General features: G+C 37.9%; 1 protein-coding gene across 4 annotated transcripts in view; it reads left to right on the top strand.

Moving 5' to 3' along the window:
* The window catches only part of LOC126418141 (serine/threonine-protein phosphatase 6 regulatory ankyrin repeat subunit B-like), a 352,754-nt gene that overhangs the window by 255,910 nt on the left and 76,703 nt on the right, over positions 1-20,141 (top strand). For all 4 annotated transcript variants that reach the window (XM_050085172.1, XM_050085171.1, XM_050085170.1 and 1 more), the window contains exon 12: positions 5,210-5,308. In XM_050085172.1, coding sequence (XP_049941129.1) covers positions 5,210-5,308 — 99 coding nt within the window. The remainder of the gene's footprint in view (positions 1-5,209; positions 5,309-20,141) is intronic.

Here is a 20,141-nt window from a genome sequence, read left to right on the forward strand (position 1 = left end):
CATCTGCCGACCTTATGTAGTTCCGATGAATTACCGGCTTGTGTGAAAAAGAAAGAGGAAATAAACAGCTCAGTTAGGCCTACATTTTGTAGCTCCAAAACAATTACAAAAATCGAAATATATTCAGACAGCCAGGGGCGAAACATAGCTACTGACTTTCGTAATAAAAGCAATGTGAACTTAACTTCCATGGTGAAACCAGGTGCGAAATTCTGCACAGCAACTGCAATAAGCCACGAAAAAATTCCCACATTAAGCAACAAAGACTTTGCTGTTTTCCTAGCGGGAACAAACGACGTCGCAAGAAAAGAAAAACAAGATCTGTTGCTTTCACTAAAAAGGCGACTGTATGAACTGAGATGTACTAACGTCATTGTATTTTCAGTACCACATCGTCATGACCTAGCGGAATGGTCCTGCGTTAACAAAGAAGTGGAAAGTGCAAATAGTGAGATGAAACAGATATGCAAACGATTCGAAAATGTGACTTTCATTGATATAAGCAAACTAGGAAGGAGATTCCATACTAGACATGGTTTCCACTTAAATAGATTAGGAAAAAATTTCGTAATTGCAAAAACAATAGAAATAGTAAATGCCAAAACGAAAGTAAGTTGTGACACTTCAAACGTAATTCCCCTCAAGGACAAGACCCACAAACTACTTGGTGAATCTGAAAATGAAGCATCACCACTACAAGACAAGTGTGATGTTCTGACATTGCAAGAAAACACCCCAAGTACTAGCAGTTCACAAGGAAGCATATCAATAACAACAGAACCAACACCTGAAGTATCAGAAGCAGATACACCATCATCAACAGCAACAACAGAAATGACAGCATCAATGACACCGGGAGCTACACCAGCAGCAGCAAGCAACTCACCATATCCCAGTGAACGACCTACAAGGTGCAGAAAACCTGTCCTTCTGGAGGATTTTTGGTACCTCGCCAGGGCAAGGAACGGAGTATGACACCACAAAATGTAAATACAAATGTAACCAGTTCTCATCCTCATCACCTGCAGATTCTAAGCTTAAACATTCAGTGTCTTAGAAATAAATCATTAGAACTTGAGGTAGCTATGAACAGTGCAAATATTGACTGCATGTGCATTGTGGAGCATTGGTGCAGAAGTTTTGAACTAAGTAGCATTAATATTCATCCGTTTAAGTTGGCAAGCCAATATTGTAGAAAAAATACCAAAAATGGAGGTGTATGTATATTTACCAAACCAAGTATCAGCTATAAAAGAAGGTGTGAAGCTGAATCATTGAGTGTGGAAAATCATTTTGAAGCTGCAGCTGTGCAGTTGAATGAAATACAGGGAAAAGTCATAGTCATAGCAATATACAGACCACCTACTGGTGATGCAGACATATTCTTTAACCAATTAGAAATATTGCTTAACACTCTGTTCACCGATAGAGCCACTGTAGTTGTGTGTGGGGACTTCAATATTAATCTTATGAGTGAAAGTAGGCTAAAAGATAAGTTCCTATATCTGTTATGTAGTTTCAATCTGCTTCCACACATACACACACCCACAAGAATAACAAATAATACAGTCAGTCTTATTGATAATATATTTTCAAATGTAGGACGCACAGAAGTTGAAGTGACAAATACTGATTTGGGATTATCAGACCACAATGTTCTTGTCCTCAAAATCCCTTCAAGGCCACTGAAAGAGAGAAAAACACACTTCATGTATAAAAGAAATTTTTCTACAGAGAACTGTGTAGAATTCATAAATATGCTAACTAATGAGGCTTGGGCAGAAGTACTATCCCTAACAAATACAAATGATGCATATAACACATTTTCTTCCATTTTCATGGGATATTTTGAAATGTGTTTTCCAAAAAAGCTGTCAAAAATCAGGTCACATGATAATACAAAGCCAAGTTCTTGGATCACAGCAGGCATCAAAACTTCCTGTGGAACTCTAAAGAGACTAATTTCCAAAATGAAAACATCCACAGACCCACAATTCATAGAATATATCAGGAATTACAAGAGGGTATATAGAAAAGTGATTGCTAAAGCAAAATTCATGAGTAATGATAGTTTTATAAGACAGTCTGAAAACAAATCAAAAGCCATATGGGGTATTGTGAAGACTGAAACGGGGAAGAGTTGTGAAAATCAGGACATTAGCCTCAAAAATTTAAAAAATGTCAATATTAATAAACAAGATTTGCCAAATTATATTAACAATTATTTCATAAATGCAACAACTTCATTAAGCTTAAAATTTACAAATGAAGAAAAACCTGAATATCCAAAAACAGCTTGTAGGATGAGGGTAGAGCCAACAAATGAGGGTGAAGTGTTGAAAGTGATACAAAGCTTGAAACCCAAAATGTCGGCTGGCATAGATGAGGTGCCTGTGTCAATCATAACAAGGACAGCACCACAAATCGCAAAGCCCTTTGCACACATAGCCGATTTATCATTCAGTGAAGGAGCTTTTCCAGAACGGCTGAAAATTTCAAAATTGAAGCCATTATTTAAAAACGGCGACAAGTATAAGGTAGAAAACTATCGCCCAATATCTCTCCTCCCAGCATTTTCAAAAATATTAGAAAAACTGATGAAGCACCGAATCGACACATATCTAAACGACCATAATTTACTTAACAGAAATCAGCATGGCTTCCAAGCACGTAAAAATACCAAAACAGCAGTAATGTGCTACACTGAACAAATAATCAAAAATCTGGAAAAAGATTATAGTGTAGTAGGAGTAAATTTAGACCTCTCCAAAGCTTTTGACACGGTGAACCAGGACATTCTCTTAGAAAAATTGGAATCGTTGGGTATACATGGGATAGGAAAAAAATGGTTTGAATCATACCTAAAAAACAGAACACAGGTAGTAGGACTGACATCAACTTACTCCAACCACAAAATAAATTCAGTATCAGAGGCAAAAAATGTAGAAATAGGAGTACCACAAGGCAGCATCTTAGGGCCCATATTGTTTCTTGTCTATGTAAATGATTTTCACACCTCAGATGATGCAGCCAAAGCAATAATATTTGCAGATGATACTAGTGTGATAATAAGTGCACCAAAGCAGTTGCTACCAACAACTGCTGATAAAGTACTAAATCACATCCACTCTTGGCTCAATGCAAACAGGTTGACATTGAATGTAAATAAAACAAATTATATGCAGTTTGGGAAAAGATGTCAAAATGTAAATCTTGATCTGGTGTGGGGTGACAAAGCCTTAGACAGAGTGACATCCACAAAATTGCTGGGGATGCATGTGGATGAAAACTTAAATTTTAATGACCACGTAATAAAACTTGCACAGAAACTTAATTCAGCCTGTTTTTCTCTCAAAATTATTGCAAATGTTTGTACCTCAGAGGGTGCCAGAATGGCATATTTCGGCTATTTTCAATCTCTTGCCACATACGGAATAATATTTTGGGGTTCCACAACAGGGCGCCTAAAACAAATTTTTTTGTTGCAGAAGAGGGCCATCCGAATAATAACTCACAGTCATCCACAGACACACTGCAAACCCATATTCAAAATGCTTAGAATACTTACTATACCATCATTATACATATACAAATGTGTATTGTATGTCAGGACCCACATTGCAGATTTTCAGACAAATGCCGACTTTCATAACTACAATACCCGTAATAGCGCAGCACTCCATACTCATCGAACAAAAAGAACGAATACACAAAGGCATGTGAGCCATATCGGTGCAAAACTGTACAACTGCCAGTCAACATCAGGAAGTTAGAGATGATGACAAATTTAAAACAGAATTTAAAAAATTTCTAGTAGAACAATGTTTTTATTGTGTAAATGACTATGTAGCTCAATAAATATTTTCTGATGATATTTATAAAGGCAAAATGGAAAATACTCAATATGTAGGCCCTACCTAATCATTCATTACCTAATCATTCATTACATTACATACTTAAAGGACAGCTGTTGTGTGATGTAAGTATATACTTAAGCAGTGTGGTGTATATAAGGACTTGCCTTTTAGGGAGGACAAAACTAAAGCCTTATGAAAAACAGACTATGCGTTTAAAATAACAAGCAGGGATGTGTATAGGCTATATTACTTACATTGTATTATTATTAACCTCATTGTATTATTTTGTTTTGTACTTTTTTACGTATATATTGTTCGTGTCCATTTCTTTGAAATGGCTTGACAACATCCATACAATATTTATTGTCAATGGATGGATAAATAAAATAAATAAATAAATAAATAAATATGGCTGGGCTGCCCAGCCTTCCTTCCGGCATACATCTCACATCATACAGACAGCTTCCTCGTCAGCTAAGTGTTCCTCAACACAGCCTTCACTCTCCCTGATCAGTTTATACACAGAAAACCTATGGCTTGTAACCTTACAGAAGTTATCAGCATGAGAACTTCTGTACATAAATACTGTTTGTGACTTACTGTGTGAGTAATTAATTATTAACAGTCTACATTTAAATTCTTGTTTATGGACAGTTAATATGTGTGGAGACCTGGGTGCTGAGTTTGATACTGAAATTGGTTTATAAGTATCTTGACACTTTCAGGACTTGTTAAGTGTAGCTGCTTATCTGTGTTATGCGAATTGTGTATGAAGTAGATAGAAGAAACTGATCATATAATAGAGTACATTAGATACCAACATTATGCTTAGAGTTTATACCCCACAGTAAAAGAAAACCCAGAGGATTTAAGCACAAAATATTTACAATATAAGGAAAAGATAGATTGCTACTCACCATAAAGATGACTGGAATGTTGTTCCTAGCTGCCAAAGATGGTGATCATGTATGCATGCTTGTGTGAATGAATGTATGTGTGTTTCTTTTTCTCAAGAAGGCTTTGGCTGAAAGCTAGTGTGTAACTGTCTTTTTGTTGTAGCTAACTGCAACTCTGTGTGTCATCTTTTCAGTGAGTAGCAGTCTATCTTTTCATTATACTGCTGATATTCCAACCTGGAGTTTCCATTGTTTGTATAAAATATTTAAAAGACTATTGAGGCAGTGAACAGTGTACATGTACATAAAGAAGAACTGGAACATTTTTGCTTGGCATATGATGTTTTTTCTTCATCAGAACACATACACTCGTTCTGCCAGAACTTTCCATATCATATTTAAATGAAAGTGTTTTATAATTGGCAGAGTATAACTTTATTTTTAATTTTTTTGCAGATTATGAAGGTTCTCATTGATGCAGGAGCTGATGTTAATGCTGTGGATGCTGATGGTAGAACTCCCATCTTCATGAAATATAGGGGTACTTACAATGAGGTAAGTAGTTTACTAATTGTCATGTTGATTTTTATATCTGCATTTGTTGATGGTACTTTATGTTCATGAGTTTTCATCCAAATAACTGATGTAATTATTAATTATAAACTTCTTCTCATGTTTTAATTTCTTCTCCAATTTTTTAACTTAATTGCAATTATTGACAGCAATTTGTATTGTTGTTCAAAAATCTTAACACATTATCAAAAAGAAAATAAGGTTCCTCTGTAATGGATCTAGAACTCTGAACTTGTGATAGACAGATTTGTACTTGAGTGCTGCATTATCCGTCACTAATTTGGAATTCCTGGAATTCTTGGTTTAAGTTACTCTACATGTTAACAGTGTTAACACTATTACACTATATGTTGCAACATATCCACTGCCATGCACTTCATAGTGGTGTTCGGGAAATAGGTGCAGATATTGATGTATGAGGCGGTACCCGAAAGAATCCGAACTATTTTTTAGAACTTATTTATTCACATTTTAAGCACAAACCTTCAATCCCATTCAAAGTACTTTCCACTTGCATTAATACACATAGCTAATTTTTTATTCTGTTTTTTTTTCTTTTTTTTCCGAAACATTGTTATATTCATGTTTTGTGATGCTTGACAGTGCCTCCAATGTTTTCTTCTTCACCTCAGCAACATCGGAAAGATGCTTTCTTTTCAAGTCTCTTTTCATTCTAGAAACCAGTAATGCCATTGTGTTCACAGCACTGTTCAAAATCATGTGAATTGAACTGTGGTCCATTGTCCAACACAAGTACTTCTGGCAAACATTAGATGCAAAATATGGAGGACAATGCTTGAGTGGTGCTATGTGATGATGTAGAGTTCATAGGCACTGCAAATGGAACCTTGATAAAAGAGTCTGCCACTATGAGCCAATGAGTGTTCCAAAATAGTTCTGCAAAGTCTATGTGCACTTGTTGCTTAGGTCAAGCTGAGAATGTTTGTGGTGGAGTGGATTGGTTCTCCGCGTATGGGCAACACTGTGGTGTCATCTGTTCTATGTGGGCATCCTTGCCCTGCCAAATACAGTGCTGGTGCACTAACTGTTTATTGCGAATAATTCTTCAATGTCATTGGTGAAGCAATTGCAACACATCCTTTTCCAACAAATTGGGAATAAGCACAGGGGATTGTCCATTGTCATTTTGAGCTGGAATCACACCCTATTGAACTGAAAGGCTATGTCAACGTAAAAATGTTGGTGCACAACTGAGTTCTGGATACTGTTCAGTGAATGGGGTCAAGACATGCAAAGATAATACAACAAAATCTTGAGGTCTGGGTCTGCTTCCGTGGTCTGTGCAATGTTTCTGTAGTGCCAGGGAAAAGATTCCAGCAATTCAGAGTCCTGCACATTGATTTAGCAACAAGATGTGGCAGATGGATCAAAATCAGAGTCTGGGCCAATCAAAAGGCAAGATAGGGCCTCTGCATTGACGTGATTTACCATAGGTCTGTACACAATTTCATACTCATAGTGTGAAAGCAACAAAGCCCAGTGTTGCAAATTTTGGCCAGTGCATATAGGAACTGTCACTAAATAGAACTTGCGATGATACAGATAATGATGGAATTTTGTTGCAACATACACAATAATGAGTGCCTGTTTTTCTATTCGAGAATAAGTTCACTGAGTTTGAGTTAACAACTTTGAGGCAAAAGCAGTAGGTCTGTCTTGTGCACCAATTCTGTGCAAAAGCACAGTGCAGATTCTATAGGAAGAAGTGTCAACTTGCAACACTATCATCTCGGCAGGGTCAAAATGTACTAAACGTCTGTCACTAAGCAAGGAATTTTTGAGTTTCTGAAATGTGTCTTGACAGTCCTTAGTCCACACAAAAGGTACATTTTTGTGACACAGGCTTTGCAATTGACCTGCGATAATATGAGCGGCTTTTAGTATGAACCGAATGTAGTATGTCATCTTGCCTAGTACTGATTGCAATTCAGACACATTGCAAGGAGCAGTCAGGCCACAGATTGCAAGTAAATGAGACTGGAGGGTGTGCACACCCTGACTGTTTATCACATGACCGAAGTACTGTAGTTCAGTTTGAAAAAAGTCACACTTTTTGAGATGTCACTTCTGACAGTACTCGAAAAAGAGTTTGCAAATTGGCAATGTGTTCCTCTCATGTATGGCATGATATGAGAATATTGTCAAGGTAATTTGAACAAAATGCCACTTGTGGAGTCAGCTGTTCCAAGTAACAGTGCGGAAACACTTTCGAAGGGCAAACACAAATACTTGAAAAGACCTAAGTGTGTATTTATGACATTACTTTCTGCGATTCTTCATCCAATGGAATTTACAAGTAGTTATCATGCAAATGTATCTTAGAAAGGTAACATCCTGCACTAAGTCTGTCAATTGACTAGCTTGAATGGAAGAAATTACACCAATACCTTGCAATTCTTTCAATTCACTGGCTACTTTTCTCTTAAAGCAATGGGAATGGGTTGGGCTCAGAAACACTTAGGTTGTGCACTGTCTTTCAATATAACATGTGTTATGAAGTTGTTTACTTTTCCCATTCCTTCTGAAAGTAGTTCAGGAAATTCTTTAAGCATGCTAGCGACACTGTCATTTGGATCACAAGCCGATATGGAAAGTACATTGTCTTGGATGCTAAGGCCAAATAAATCAAAGGCATCTAAGCGAAGATGTTCTCACTGTCTCTTGATTTCAATGCAGTAAAATTCACTGTCCTGGTATGAGATTTGTAAGTGGCAGGCAAACTACACTGTCAAAGCACTGGAATTTCCTGTCTGTTGTAAGCAGTGAGGCACTTGTTATATTTGGAAAGGCATGGTGAGCCTAACTGTTTGTACATGGCATGATTAAGTAAAGTTACTGAGGCATCTGTGTCTATGTGAAAGTTCACACAATGGCCTACAATGCGTAACAAGACAAACTGTGTGTTAGAACATCGTTGCACAGCAATAGAGCAAGAAAGAGGCACAACCTTAATCTTAGTTTTGTCAGAACCTGTTGTATGTTTGGAAAACACAGCCTTCACTATATGTGCACAAGCCTGTTTCTTCTGGGAGCGGACATGGCCTTCTTTTCCACATATGTAACATGTTGCATTATGTCATGGGCAATCCTGTCTTTTATGGTGAGCAAAACATCTAGGGCTAGACTTCACTATTTACACAGGTCTGTTTACCTGCGGTCGTGAGCAAGGGGTGACTCGACCTGACAAATTGGAGCCTGGTCAAACTTATTGGCCTATGGCACCTGAATCATATTGCTGTAATATTTGCAACACTTGAGGAAGTGATGGATCAGAGTACTTTAAGATCTGTTCCCGTATTTTACTATCTGGGACATTGAATGTTATAGCATTCCTAATCATTAAGTCACTGTAAAAGTTGCCACAACTTATAACGATAAGTTTACATAATGTGTATACATAAACATACAGTTATAAATGTCCCCGTTCCTAGCCGCTAATTATAACAATATGTTTACTTTTGTGCTGTAACATATAGCTATAATCAGCGGTGGGAACATATTTGGAAACGCCGACCGTGTGCGGCTGTTTCTTGTTGGATCGTCTGATCAGTCGGAAGTTGCATTGCGGAAGAGAGTAGATGCCTATTCAAAATATAATTATTTTTGGTGGCAAGACATGCACATCCGACACACGTTACAGGAGACAAGAGAAGAATGAGTAGCTGTTCATCGAGAATATCTCGTACATAAAAAAAATTGTGTAAAAAAGTGTTCTTCTTCTGTCCGTTTTTTGCGCCGCGGTTTTCAAAGTCAATAACTCACAGCATCTCTGACGGCGCTTCGACAATAAACAAGTTACGTCACAGGTCGTTCACCTTTTACATTCTCGCAACATTATTTGCTAACTGTAGCTGTTGCCGAGCGACTGCTCGATTAGTGAATGATTTAAAATGATAAGGCAATCACATAATGTTACATTGCCTTCCATGGGAATCTTGGAAATCAAGGAGATTACCAAGATTCACATGTCGCCGTTAACATTATGGGATTGAGTACTTTACAGATTTACATTGATCAAACACAGTATTCCTGTCATTTGATTATTAGGATTACACAAATATGGTGATCTCTCATTCATAGACAAAGTCAGTTCTTAAGGTAAAGATACACAAAAAAATTTAAAAACTAAGACAGTAAATCTACGAAGTTTACAATGGACATTACACATTATACTCATTACAGTCCTTTTTTTACAGAGTTCATACCGACCATCTTTGTGGCCTCAAGTTATTGTCCAGAGCTCATAGGCTCTTTGCTCCTGAAAGAAAACACATAGGATTCATCTTTTTATACACACATAATTCTCACACAATTCTCACACATGGAATTACTCACACGTGTCCATTTTTATACACATATACTTCTCACACATGGAATTTCTCACACGTGTCCATTTTCCATTGCTCACTAGTTGTTATAATTTTTACGCTTTCATTGTTTGTGTATTGACAGGAAAGTTGAAATTTGATTCTTCTCTAGGTGAAGCTTATGCCTTGAGAAGTTGGATCGCTACTTTGCGGTCTCCGAGTAGAAAACTTTTCATCAGCTCTGGCGGGCGAGTCTCACTCGCACGTTACGTACACACGTTACATGTAACAAAAAATATAAATACCCATTAGTCTAAGAACTAAGCTTAAATCTAATTTTAGGACTTGGGATTCATAGGAATTTGACTTTGTCACTATTCACGTGTGGTTTGGCTGTTCCCATTTCATCCACGGGATATAACATTAGCATAGTATGTGATATGTTATGAACTCATATAAGAGTCTTTTATTTTGGGAGTGGCTTTCATGGAAAGTCCGTTTCGTCGAACTGCAGCGGGAGTGCTGTGCAAGTACATCACTTTAAATTTAACGCGTTTGTTGCGTCGATGGACGTTGACACAGGCTGATTGTTAGAGCTGAATCGCAACTCGAGGTGCTCACCAGCCTCCACACGGTACTTCAGCTTTTCCGCGCACGGTTCAGTGAACATGTTGCGTCGATGGTGTTGTGGTTTGCTGAGCTGGTGCGGAGGGACGAGGATTACCAGGGACAGACTCCATTGAAACCATCCCTGTCTCCACATTTTCCAGCCAATTTTGAAGATTTTAAGGTAGGCTAGCGCTCGCACTTTCCAAAGCAGCTAACACAATTGGTTTCCGATGCACTGCACGTAATCACATCACTGCCTTCGGTTACACAACCGGACTATCATTGTCCGTCGGCCTATCTGCACGTTTAACACTTTTTATCTTCATCGTGTCTGTGGCAGACTTCCACACCATTTTAAGCCTTCACTTATACACTACTATGTACACAATTTTTTTACAGTTTATAATCAAATAGTTTGTCTCACTTTGAAGCTTGCTAATTGAGAGCTTCGATTATCATGTCCATTTCAATTTCTGTTACTTTGTTGGTAACTATCTTTAACATTTCGCTTTACATTGTTCATCATCTTTCTCTAGGACTAATTATGCTTTTAGTTCACAGTCACAATACATTAGTTTCTCCGATCTGTTAGCAATTATTATTATTTTAATTCATTTCAACCGTTCTTTCTATTTATTAGATTCATTAAAGTTATCACTGTCATTTCAACAAAAATTCTCTTTTTACTAGATGTGAGGATCAATCAGTCACATTTGATCGCCCTCTCACATGAGAACAGAACACCATTCAAGAAAATATTCAAATTCCTTATCGCGATCTCGGTTTCCGTCTCGGATTGACTTTAAAAGGAAAAATAAAGACATTTCAAAACTAGCTTTTCCCGATTTTGTTCACGCGTTTCCTTTTGAAAATTGTATGCCAAACCAGCCTTCCACGTCAACCGCATTTCTCAATCTGTGACGTCAAGTCTACGGGACGGGTTTAGGCGGGTTAGGGTATTTAAACAAATTCAGAAGAAAGACATAGGTATAATAATACATAGAAGAAGAAATCTAGCAAACAACTCCTTGTTCCTTATGACTTAGAAATTAATTTCCCTTTGCGCCGTACGTCTGCGTATGCGCTCCAATTAAGAACTAGTTGCGTTGTTTTGCCGGCTGTTTCATTGTCATTTTATTCTTGCCTTGACGCCTGCTTGCGCTACACTGCATTGACCTCTATATATGACCTTAAGTCATCATTGCTTTGTCCTTGCCACTTACGCTCTTATACTTGGTATTTATTTCACTTATGGCTTTGAATGTATCTGTCCTGCATATTGCAATTACAATTAATGCTACTTTGTTTATCTAGCTGAAGGATAGCGCTTTCGTGGTCATGTTGGTACTTACAAGTAACTCACATGCTTCGTAAACATTACGTTATTTTAATGCAGAGATGAACCTGTTCCAGATTTCTATGTACATTGGAACTTAATCTAGACATAGCTAACTTAGAAACTAGTTACTTGTTTTCCTTTTTAGTGGGATCAGGAACCAATAATTGTCAAGCGACCCTTGTCCTTGACGAAAATAAATTTCGTTTCTGGATCATTGCTCCTTGAACTTAAAAAAAAAAATTCTTACATACTATGTTTTATTTTCACTTCTTTAGCATTTCATATCGCAGAAACCAGCTTGTTAGGGACATCCTTCGCTTTATATTTCATTTTTCTCTCTTAAATATTATCTCCTTAAAACTAAATCTTAAAACTAGAGTTCTTGGAGTTAATCACTTTCTTTGTTAAACAAGATTTTTTTTCATTTATCAGCTTGTCTGTACTTAAATTATGGCTCAAGATATCATATTTTAAATTGTCTGCTGTATAGCAAGATAGACTCACTGCCGTGTAATATATTCTAAGCATTTTTTTTTAACGAAGTCAAATCAGTTGTTACTTAGTCACAAGCGGCTAACCTTCTCTTGTCATTATAAAGCTTTCCTTTTGACTTATTCTGTAGCATGATATTTTTTAAGATCAGAGTGATGGTATAACCCTTTTATTTTTCCATTTGCGGGATCAGAAATCAGATAACAACCTGTATGCGGTATACGAAGGATCTCGTAAGGTCCCTCAAAAAGACTTTGCCATTTTCGATTTTTGTGTAAGAGCAACGATGGTTTAAAGTGTGTTTTTAGCAAGACCTTTTCGCCTACTTTATAAGTTAATACCTTATTAATAAGTTTGTCATACGCCTTCTTGCGTAAATTGGCTTGGGTGGTCAACGTTGTTAGAGCTTGTCTTATTCTGGCGTCTAAACTAGCACTTGTGTTGTTACACTTAGGAATTGAATTGACCCATTCATTTTTCTCTTGGTCAGAAGACATCAACTCACTCGGAGTGAAACCAGTAGACAGGTGTGGTAGATTATTCACAATTTCCTCGAAAGGTGACACAAAGTCAACCCAGCGAATCTGCTGATTTGGTATATAAGTACGAATAAAACGATTAAACTCCTTGAACACCCGCTCAGTCGGGTTCGACTGTGGTCTAAACTTGGAGATAAGGATTTGCCTAATTTGATGACTAGCAAGGAAAAGTCTCCATCTTTTGCAGACAAAGTTAGACCCATTGTCTGAGAGAATTGATTCAGGTTTTCCGAATCTAGGAAAGTAGTCACGTTCTAAACTATTGATGATTAGTTGAGTATTTGCAGATCTCATAGCGTACAATCTCAAATGTTTGGTAAATAGATCAATGACAGCCACAAGGTACCTTAGTCCTCTACGACCTCGTGGAAGGGATCCTGCCAAATCTATGCCTAGGGTTTGTCTAGGTTTCTCTGTGATAATAGGATTCAAAGGCAGTATATTCGAAAGATTAAAAGGTTTTGCCTTTTGACAAATGATACAGTGTTTCAAGAGCTTGTGAATTCTGCTATGAAGGTTAGGGATGTAGCAGTACTTTGCTATTTTACGCTTACACTTTTCTGGACCAAAGTGTCCCCACAAAATATGTGTATACCAGAGTAAGTGTTCTACATATTCCTGCGGAATGCATACTAGCCAATTTTCTGATGACAGTGATGTTCGATGGAAAAGAACTTGATTATGCAATTTGTAATATTTGCACATACGATGGGTAGGATTAGTTTCGAGGATCTGTTTCACACCTCTCCATTTTGGATCAGTTTCCTGCAATTGGACAATCTGGTCACAAAGATCAAGAAAATATTTCCGATGTATTGGATCCTTCATCAATAGAATTCTGTAATTTGAAATTTGTTCCAAAAGTTCAGTACTGCCTGAAGAGCCTTCAGGCATGCGAGATAGAGCATCCGCAATAATGTTATCTTTGCCTTTTATGTAGATTATTTCGAAGTCATATTCCTGTAAGAAAAGACACCACCTCGTTAAGCGAGGATGTAGGAGTTTACACGTCAGAAGAAAACTAAGAGCCTGATGATCAGAATAGACTTTGATTTTCTTGCCATTGATGTAGTAGTTGAATCTCTTGAAGGCCCAAACTACTGCAAGAGCTTCCAACTCAGTAACAGAATAGGATCGTTCAGTTTCTGTAAGAACCCTACTAGCAAAACTAATTACTCTGATGTCTGGTTTTCCATTGGTTTCATGGATCTGGAAGAGACATGCGCCTAATCCCTGAAAACTTGCGTCAGATGACACACAAAATTCCTTATCCATATCTGGATGATAAAGAATGTTGCTATTTAACAAAGCTTCTTTGATATCGAGGAATGCCTTTTGACAGTTGTCAGTCCAATTCCACTGAGTATTTTTCTTCAACAATTTCAATAAATCAGCGTTGTTCATTACTTGCTTTGGTAAAAATCTTCTGAAGAATGAAGCGAGTCCAAGATAACCTTTAAGTTGTTGTTTTGAAGATGGGATAGGAAAATTTTTAATTGCACTTAGCTTAGCCGGATCAGGACGGATTCCGTCAGATAAATGACGTGTCCTAAGAATTTGATTTCGGCTCGGCCAAAGTGTGACTTTCGCAAGTTGGCAGTGACTCCGTATTCCAGGAATCGCTGAAACACTTTCTGTATTAATTCAACGTGGCCTTCCCAGGTTTTAGTGGCAATTAAAAGATCATCAACGTAGAGAGTGACTTCATCAATAAGATCTGGACCAAGAACATGATCTAAGGCAGAGATGAATACTCCAGAACTAACATTCAATCCAAAAGGCATGACCTGAAATTGATAGGATCTGCCGGCGAAGATAAATGCCGTATATTTTCTTGAGTTAGGATTTAGTCTCACTTGCCAAAATGACATTTTCCAATCTATGCTACTCAAATATTTAATTCCATAAAATCTCTGGAGGTGTTCTTCAATCGCTTCAGGTCTCGTTCGTACTGGCACAACAATTTTATTTATGTTTTGTGCGTCAAGTACGAGTCATACGGTGTTATCCTGTTTCAAAATCGTCAACAACGGGCTACTATATGGTGAATTAGAATACTCTATGACTTTCCAGTTCAACATTTTCTTAATTTCATTACGAACTGCTTTCCTTCTTGCATACGGTATGGGATATGTCGTGCGACAGAAAGTTTGGTGCGGCACCACTTCCATAGTATATTCATAGTCTTTTATAAAACCGGGTCGTTTTGAAAACACGTTGATATAGTGTGATAACAAATTGAATAATTCCTGTCGCTGAGGTTCGGATAACTCTGTTGATTCTGTAGTCTTATTGGTTATTTCCTGCTGAGAGGGTAAGTCACTGACTGTTATTGTATCATTAAATGTATCACAGTTACCATAAAACAAATTGAAATGATTACGACAAGGAGGTTTTCTGCCTATCCTTTGTAATCTAATGCTATTACAAGTGCCAAAGTTTTTTACTCTTTCTTTCACTAACTCCAGTGCAACTTCTGTTTGCTGTACTAACAATGTGCAAATGCCTATATAAAGATCTATTCGGGCTCTATATCGTCGTAGAAAATCCATTCCCAAGAGACATGGCACTGCCAAATTCTTGACAACGAGGAAAATACATTTTATGGGTATTGATTGAATCTCCAGTGGTACCCAAGCTTGTATACTGACCTTTTGTTTCTGGGAGCCGATGGCTCCTGTTATTGAACATCCTTGGACGGATAATGTTGGAATTTTAATTAATGTACTAACTTGCTTATATAAACATAAGGGCATAGCATTAATATTTGCACCTGTATCTAGGATTACAGTCGTCAAAATTCCGGCTATAGGAAGTTTTGTCATAGCTTGCACTTGGTCATCTATCAGTTCATCATCGTCAGTCGTCTCTTTCTCTTGTAATAATTCTTGTCTCATGTCAATCCCGTCATTGTATCTCAGTACAAGTACGTCATGGTTAGTCTCTCCGTCGAAGTGGTAGCCCCCATTCTGTCTCACAGCATCACTTAGGGAGCTTTCAGATGCTGAACTTAGTTTTCCTGCTTGTGTGGTTTTGATTGGCCTTCATCATTAGAAAGTTCGGCCAATCTGACATTGTGAGAACACTGAGGAACAAAATTACTGTTATGCACAAACCTCGTGTCAAAATGTTGCTGCGTTTGTTCTGGTGTCCAATACGTGTTACTGTCTTCCGCGTTTGCGAAAAATACAGGGGGATTGTAATGCCTTCGCGGCGTCTGATGATTTTTATCACTATTATGATTTCCGGAATTGTTACTGTGAAATCCACCTTCACACTGTGGTTTGCTGTTAAACTGTGTGTTTATGTACAATCCCTGCGCTTGATTTTTACTAGGCGCGGAGTTGTATTGGTTTGAGTGGGCATTATCAGCTGTTTGTTGCTGCCCGTAATCTGAGTGTTGGCTGCGCGAGTACGGTGCATTCCATTGCGATCCGCTCTGCTGTTGCCAACCATTTTGACTGAAACCGTTTCCAAACTTCTGCTTGTACGATTGATTGCCATACTGGTTACCAGTCGTGTTATACACGGGATTGAATCGGTTGTGTTGATTATGTCTATTCCTTTTGTGCGGATACCCACTGCCTTTATTTCCGTTTTGCCAATCGTTACTATTTTTTGAATCGTTCCCTGGCTTTTCATAGCCGTTACTGTCGTAATGTTGTGGCCAAGAATTGTGCAGAGTATTCCGCGGTTTGTTAGCTCTCATGTCCTCATAGATCAGGTCTAGGGAATCTAATATTGACAGAAAGGTATCTGGATCATCATCTGGTATGGCTATCAGCTTTTCACGAATCGAAATGGGTAATTTAGACTTGAGAATCATAATTACATCTTTACTATTGATAGGGTTATCCCAATACCTAATTTTGCCAAGATATTTTTCGAAGTACTTTCTCAGGCTACTATTCCTGGGGTCAAATTGTTCTGCATTATAGACTTCTTTACGAAGGCACTTCTGAACACCTTCGCTCCAAAATTTGCTGAGGAAACAGTGCTCAAACTCCTTATATGTTCGACACTTATCAACCATTTCTGTTCCCCATATTGCCGGTTCGCCACCTATATATCCGGTAACAAATTGGATACGCTGTCTATCAGTCCACGAATTTGGAAAAATGCCGGAGAATCCACGAAGAAAAACAATTGGGTGGATATTTCGTTTTTCCGGGTTAAAGGTTCGAAAAACTCGATGCGTTATCATGCTTTCTTCCATCATCATTTTTACTACCGAGTCAGATTCTTGGTTTCGGTGACTAACTGGAATATGTGGTGGTGAAGTGTGTTCATTAGATACAACAGGTATTCGGAACTGACGAAATAATTCATCTTCTTCCTCTGAGGCTAAAGAGTTAGGAAAATTCGGTCTTTGTATTCGGGAACTACTACTCACTTGTGCCTTCAGGTTATTTAGCCGTTCTGTTACCTCTTGCTTCCAATTTGGTAATTCTTGCTGAAGGGTACGCCTATTGCTACCGAGTTCAGACATTACGGTATCTCCGGAGCTTCCAGGAGCTGACAAGATACCAAGAGTGGTTGCTTTCACAGTCTCTACTAGGTCTTTGTTAATTTTATCTTCAACAGATTTGTCCTTTCCAGCAATCCAGTTCTCATACTTTTCTCTAAATTCTCTCTCATGACTATCTAGCCTCTCCTTTACTTTCGTTTCCGTTTCCAGAGTCAAGTTTGACATTCCCTCGGTTAATTTTTCTACCTGCGTAGTTACTCTGTCTAATCTGTGATTAACCGTGGTTACGGTGGAATCAAGATTCTTGGTTGGGTTTCGGATGTCAGCTGTCTCGCTTTGCATGGTAGCTAAAGTGTCATTCAGTTCGATAATTATTCCACTTCGCATTTGAGAAACAGCATCCTTAACTTGCTTTGCTACTTCTTTGGCTACGTTTTCTCTAACAGTTTTTATTTCTTCGCTTACTGTAGACAGTTTATCTTCAAGCGAGGCTAACATTTGGCGATTTCCGTCCTGCATCATTTGACTTATTTGACTCAGTAGCTGTTTGAATACATCGTCTGTCAGTACCCCTGAATTGCTTTCACCTGCCTCCCTTGTAACCGGTATATGGCTACGACTACTAGTGGCAGAAACTATCCTGGCATTGTCTAGTTCAGTACCAGTAACATTATGGTGTGAGGCATCAAAGTCCGTAAGATTTCCCACTTCACTTTCTACAATTGTTTCGATTGGTGTATCAGCCCTACTAATTATTGTGCGGGACCGTAAGCGACGCGACACTTCACTCGTTTCATTCTGTTCATTTGAATCTAGTGATGACATTTTATTGTCTGCCATAGCTCACTTATTTATAAACAGTAAGTCAATGAAGTTCGTTTGAGCTACGGCTGTCAGCTGTCGACAGAGATGTAATTTATCGGTTGCGAGTCGGTTGTCACTGCTACGTCCAAGTTCGTAATGTCGGGAGTTGCACGTCACGAGAACAAGAGACTATTCTGGACCGTAAAGAAAGTATGGCTGCACACTGGTCAAAATAAATGAAAACTAAGGCTGGTCAGCTCCGTGAACAGGCAGCGGACATTTAAAAACAATTGATATGCAATACACAACAATGTAATTTAAACAATACTTGAAGAAATTTCTACTCTACTAAATGCAATCTACTGAATTCAAAGCAAATTTTTACTGCAACTACTAAAGAACGTCACAAATTGATTAATGTCGGATGAAATTAAGGAAGCTTGGCTATGGCTAACGAAATTTTAACTTACGTTGTTGATGACTGCCTTGGGCATTGCAACTAGATTTTCGCACAAATTCTGTTCCAAAAAAAAATCTCTCTTCCGTAATTTTCTCTGAATATCTCGTTTCTTTCGCTCAATGGAAATTTTATTGGATGGTGTTTGATGTCATGTAACAAATAAAAAGCACAAGATTAGCTACAATTATTTATGAATATTTCCACAATGCCTATCTTACATAAATTTTTATTCCTTTAAGTTTTTTTTTTTTTAATTCGGGTCCCTGTTCGGGCGCCAATTATAACGATATGTTTACGTAATGTGTATACATAAACATACAGTTATAAATGTCCCCGTTCGTAGCCGCTAATTATAACAATATGTTTACTTTTGTGCTGTAACATATAGCTATAATCAGCGGTGGAAACATATTTGCGAACGCCGACCGTATGCGGCTGTTTCTTGTTGGATCGTCTGATCAGTCGGAAGTTGCATTGCGGAAGAGAGTAAATGCCTATTCAAAATATAATTATTTTTGGATAGCTCAACATGAATTTCCTAAGGGACCGTAGTTTATCATGCATTTACCAATAGAATATGGCGCGGAGAAAATATTTCGCTGCATGCAACTTCCGTCCGATTTCGACGAAAGAATTCGTGACTGTGAACTCTCTATTTGGCAGAAACATAAAGAAAATTAAATAACTTCATGAAGGAGTGAGACATAGATTCTATATTAAATAAATAGTCCATACACCAGTTCCATTTAAATCTGAATTTATGGCAATTAATAGACGAACTTACACTGCAATGAAGGATTTAACATGGATGCCGTTTTGACTGGCACTTCTCGTAATGAAAACAATTCCTTTGACGTTTTCACATACACGTCGCACAATAAATCTACTGCTAGGCACTTTTAGTATTACACATTTACTTTACACTAGAACAATATTATTTTTAACAATAATAATACGGCGGCAAGACATGCGCGTCCGACACACGTTACAGGAGACAAGAGAAGAATGAGTAGCTGTTCATCGAGAATATCTTGTACATAAAAAAAAAATGTGTAAAAAAGTGTTCTTCTTCTGTCCGTTTTTCGCGCTGCGGTTTTCAAAGTCAATAACTCACAGCATCTCTGACGGCGCTTCGACAATATACAAGTTACGTCACAGGTCGTTCACCTTTTACATTCTCGCAACATTATTTGCTAACTGTAGCTGTTGCCGAGCGACTGCTCGATTAGTGAATGATTTAAAATGATAAGACAATCACATAATGTTACAAACTACACTTAAATTTGCCCTTCCTAGTCACACCTGTTACTTCTGTGTATCACTGACAGTATTTCTGCAGAGAGAGAGAGAGAGAGAGAGAGAGAGAGAGAGAGAGAGAGAAAAAAAAACTGATATCGGGCTGCAGCTACTTGAACTTGCTGGTCATAGTACTGAGTTAATGCAGTGATTACTTTGTCATAACTGACTTCATCAGGAGACACAGTTGGGAATAGTTTTTGTATTAACCTGAGCACTGGGGACCCTGCAATGAAATAAATTATTGTAGCTTCACAGTACCTTCAACTTGATGAACTGCACAATGAGCTTGAAACTATGTCAGGTATTTGAGCCATTCCTCTTCTGTGTTGTTAAATTGCTGGAACGGTGGTATGCTGGTTGGTGGCACTTTTTGGGCTTATCGGTCAGCTGGCCAGTTTGTGTGGCCGATGCTGATTGTGCAGCCAGAAATTGTACTATCATTAGTAAGGCAGCAATTTGTTGGTTCTGAAACTGAAA

Source organism: Schistocerca serialis, chromosome 1, assembly GCF_023864345.2.
Source record: "Schistocerca serialis cubense isolate TAMUIC-IGC-003099 chromosome 1, iqSchSeri2.2, whole genome shotgun sequence".
Classification (NCBI taxonomy): domain Eukaryota; kingdom Metazoa; phylum Arthropoda; class Insecta; order Orthoptera; family Acrididae; genus Schistocerca; species Schistocerca serialis.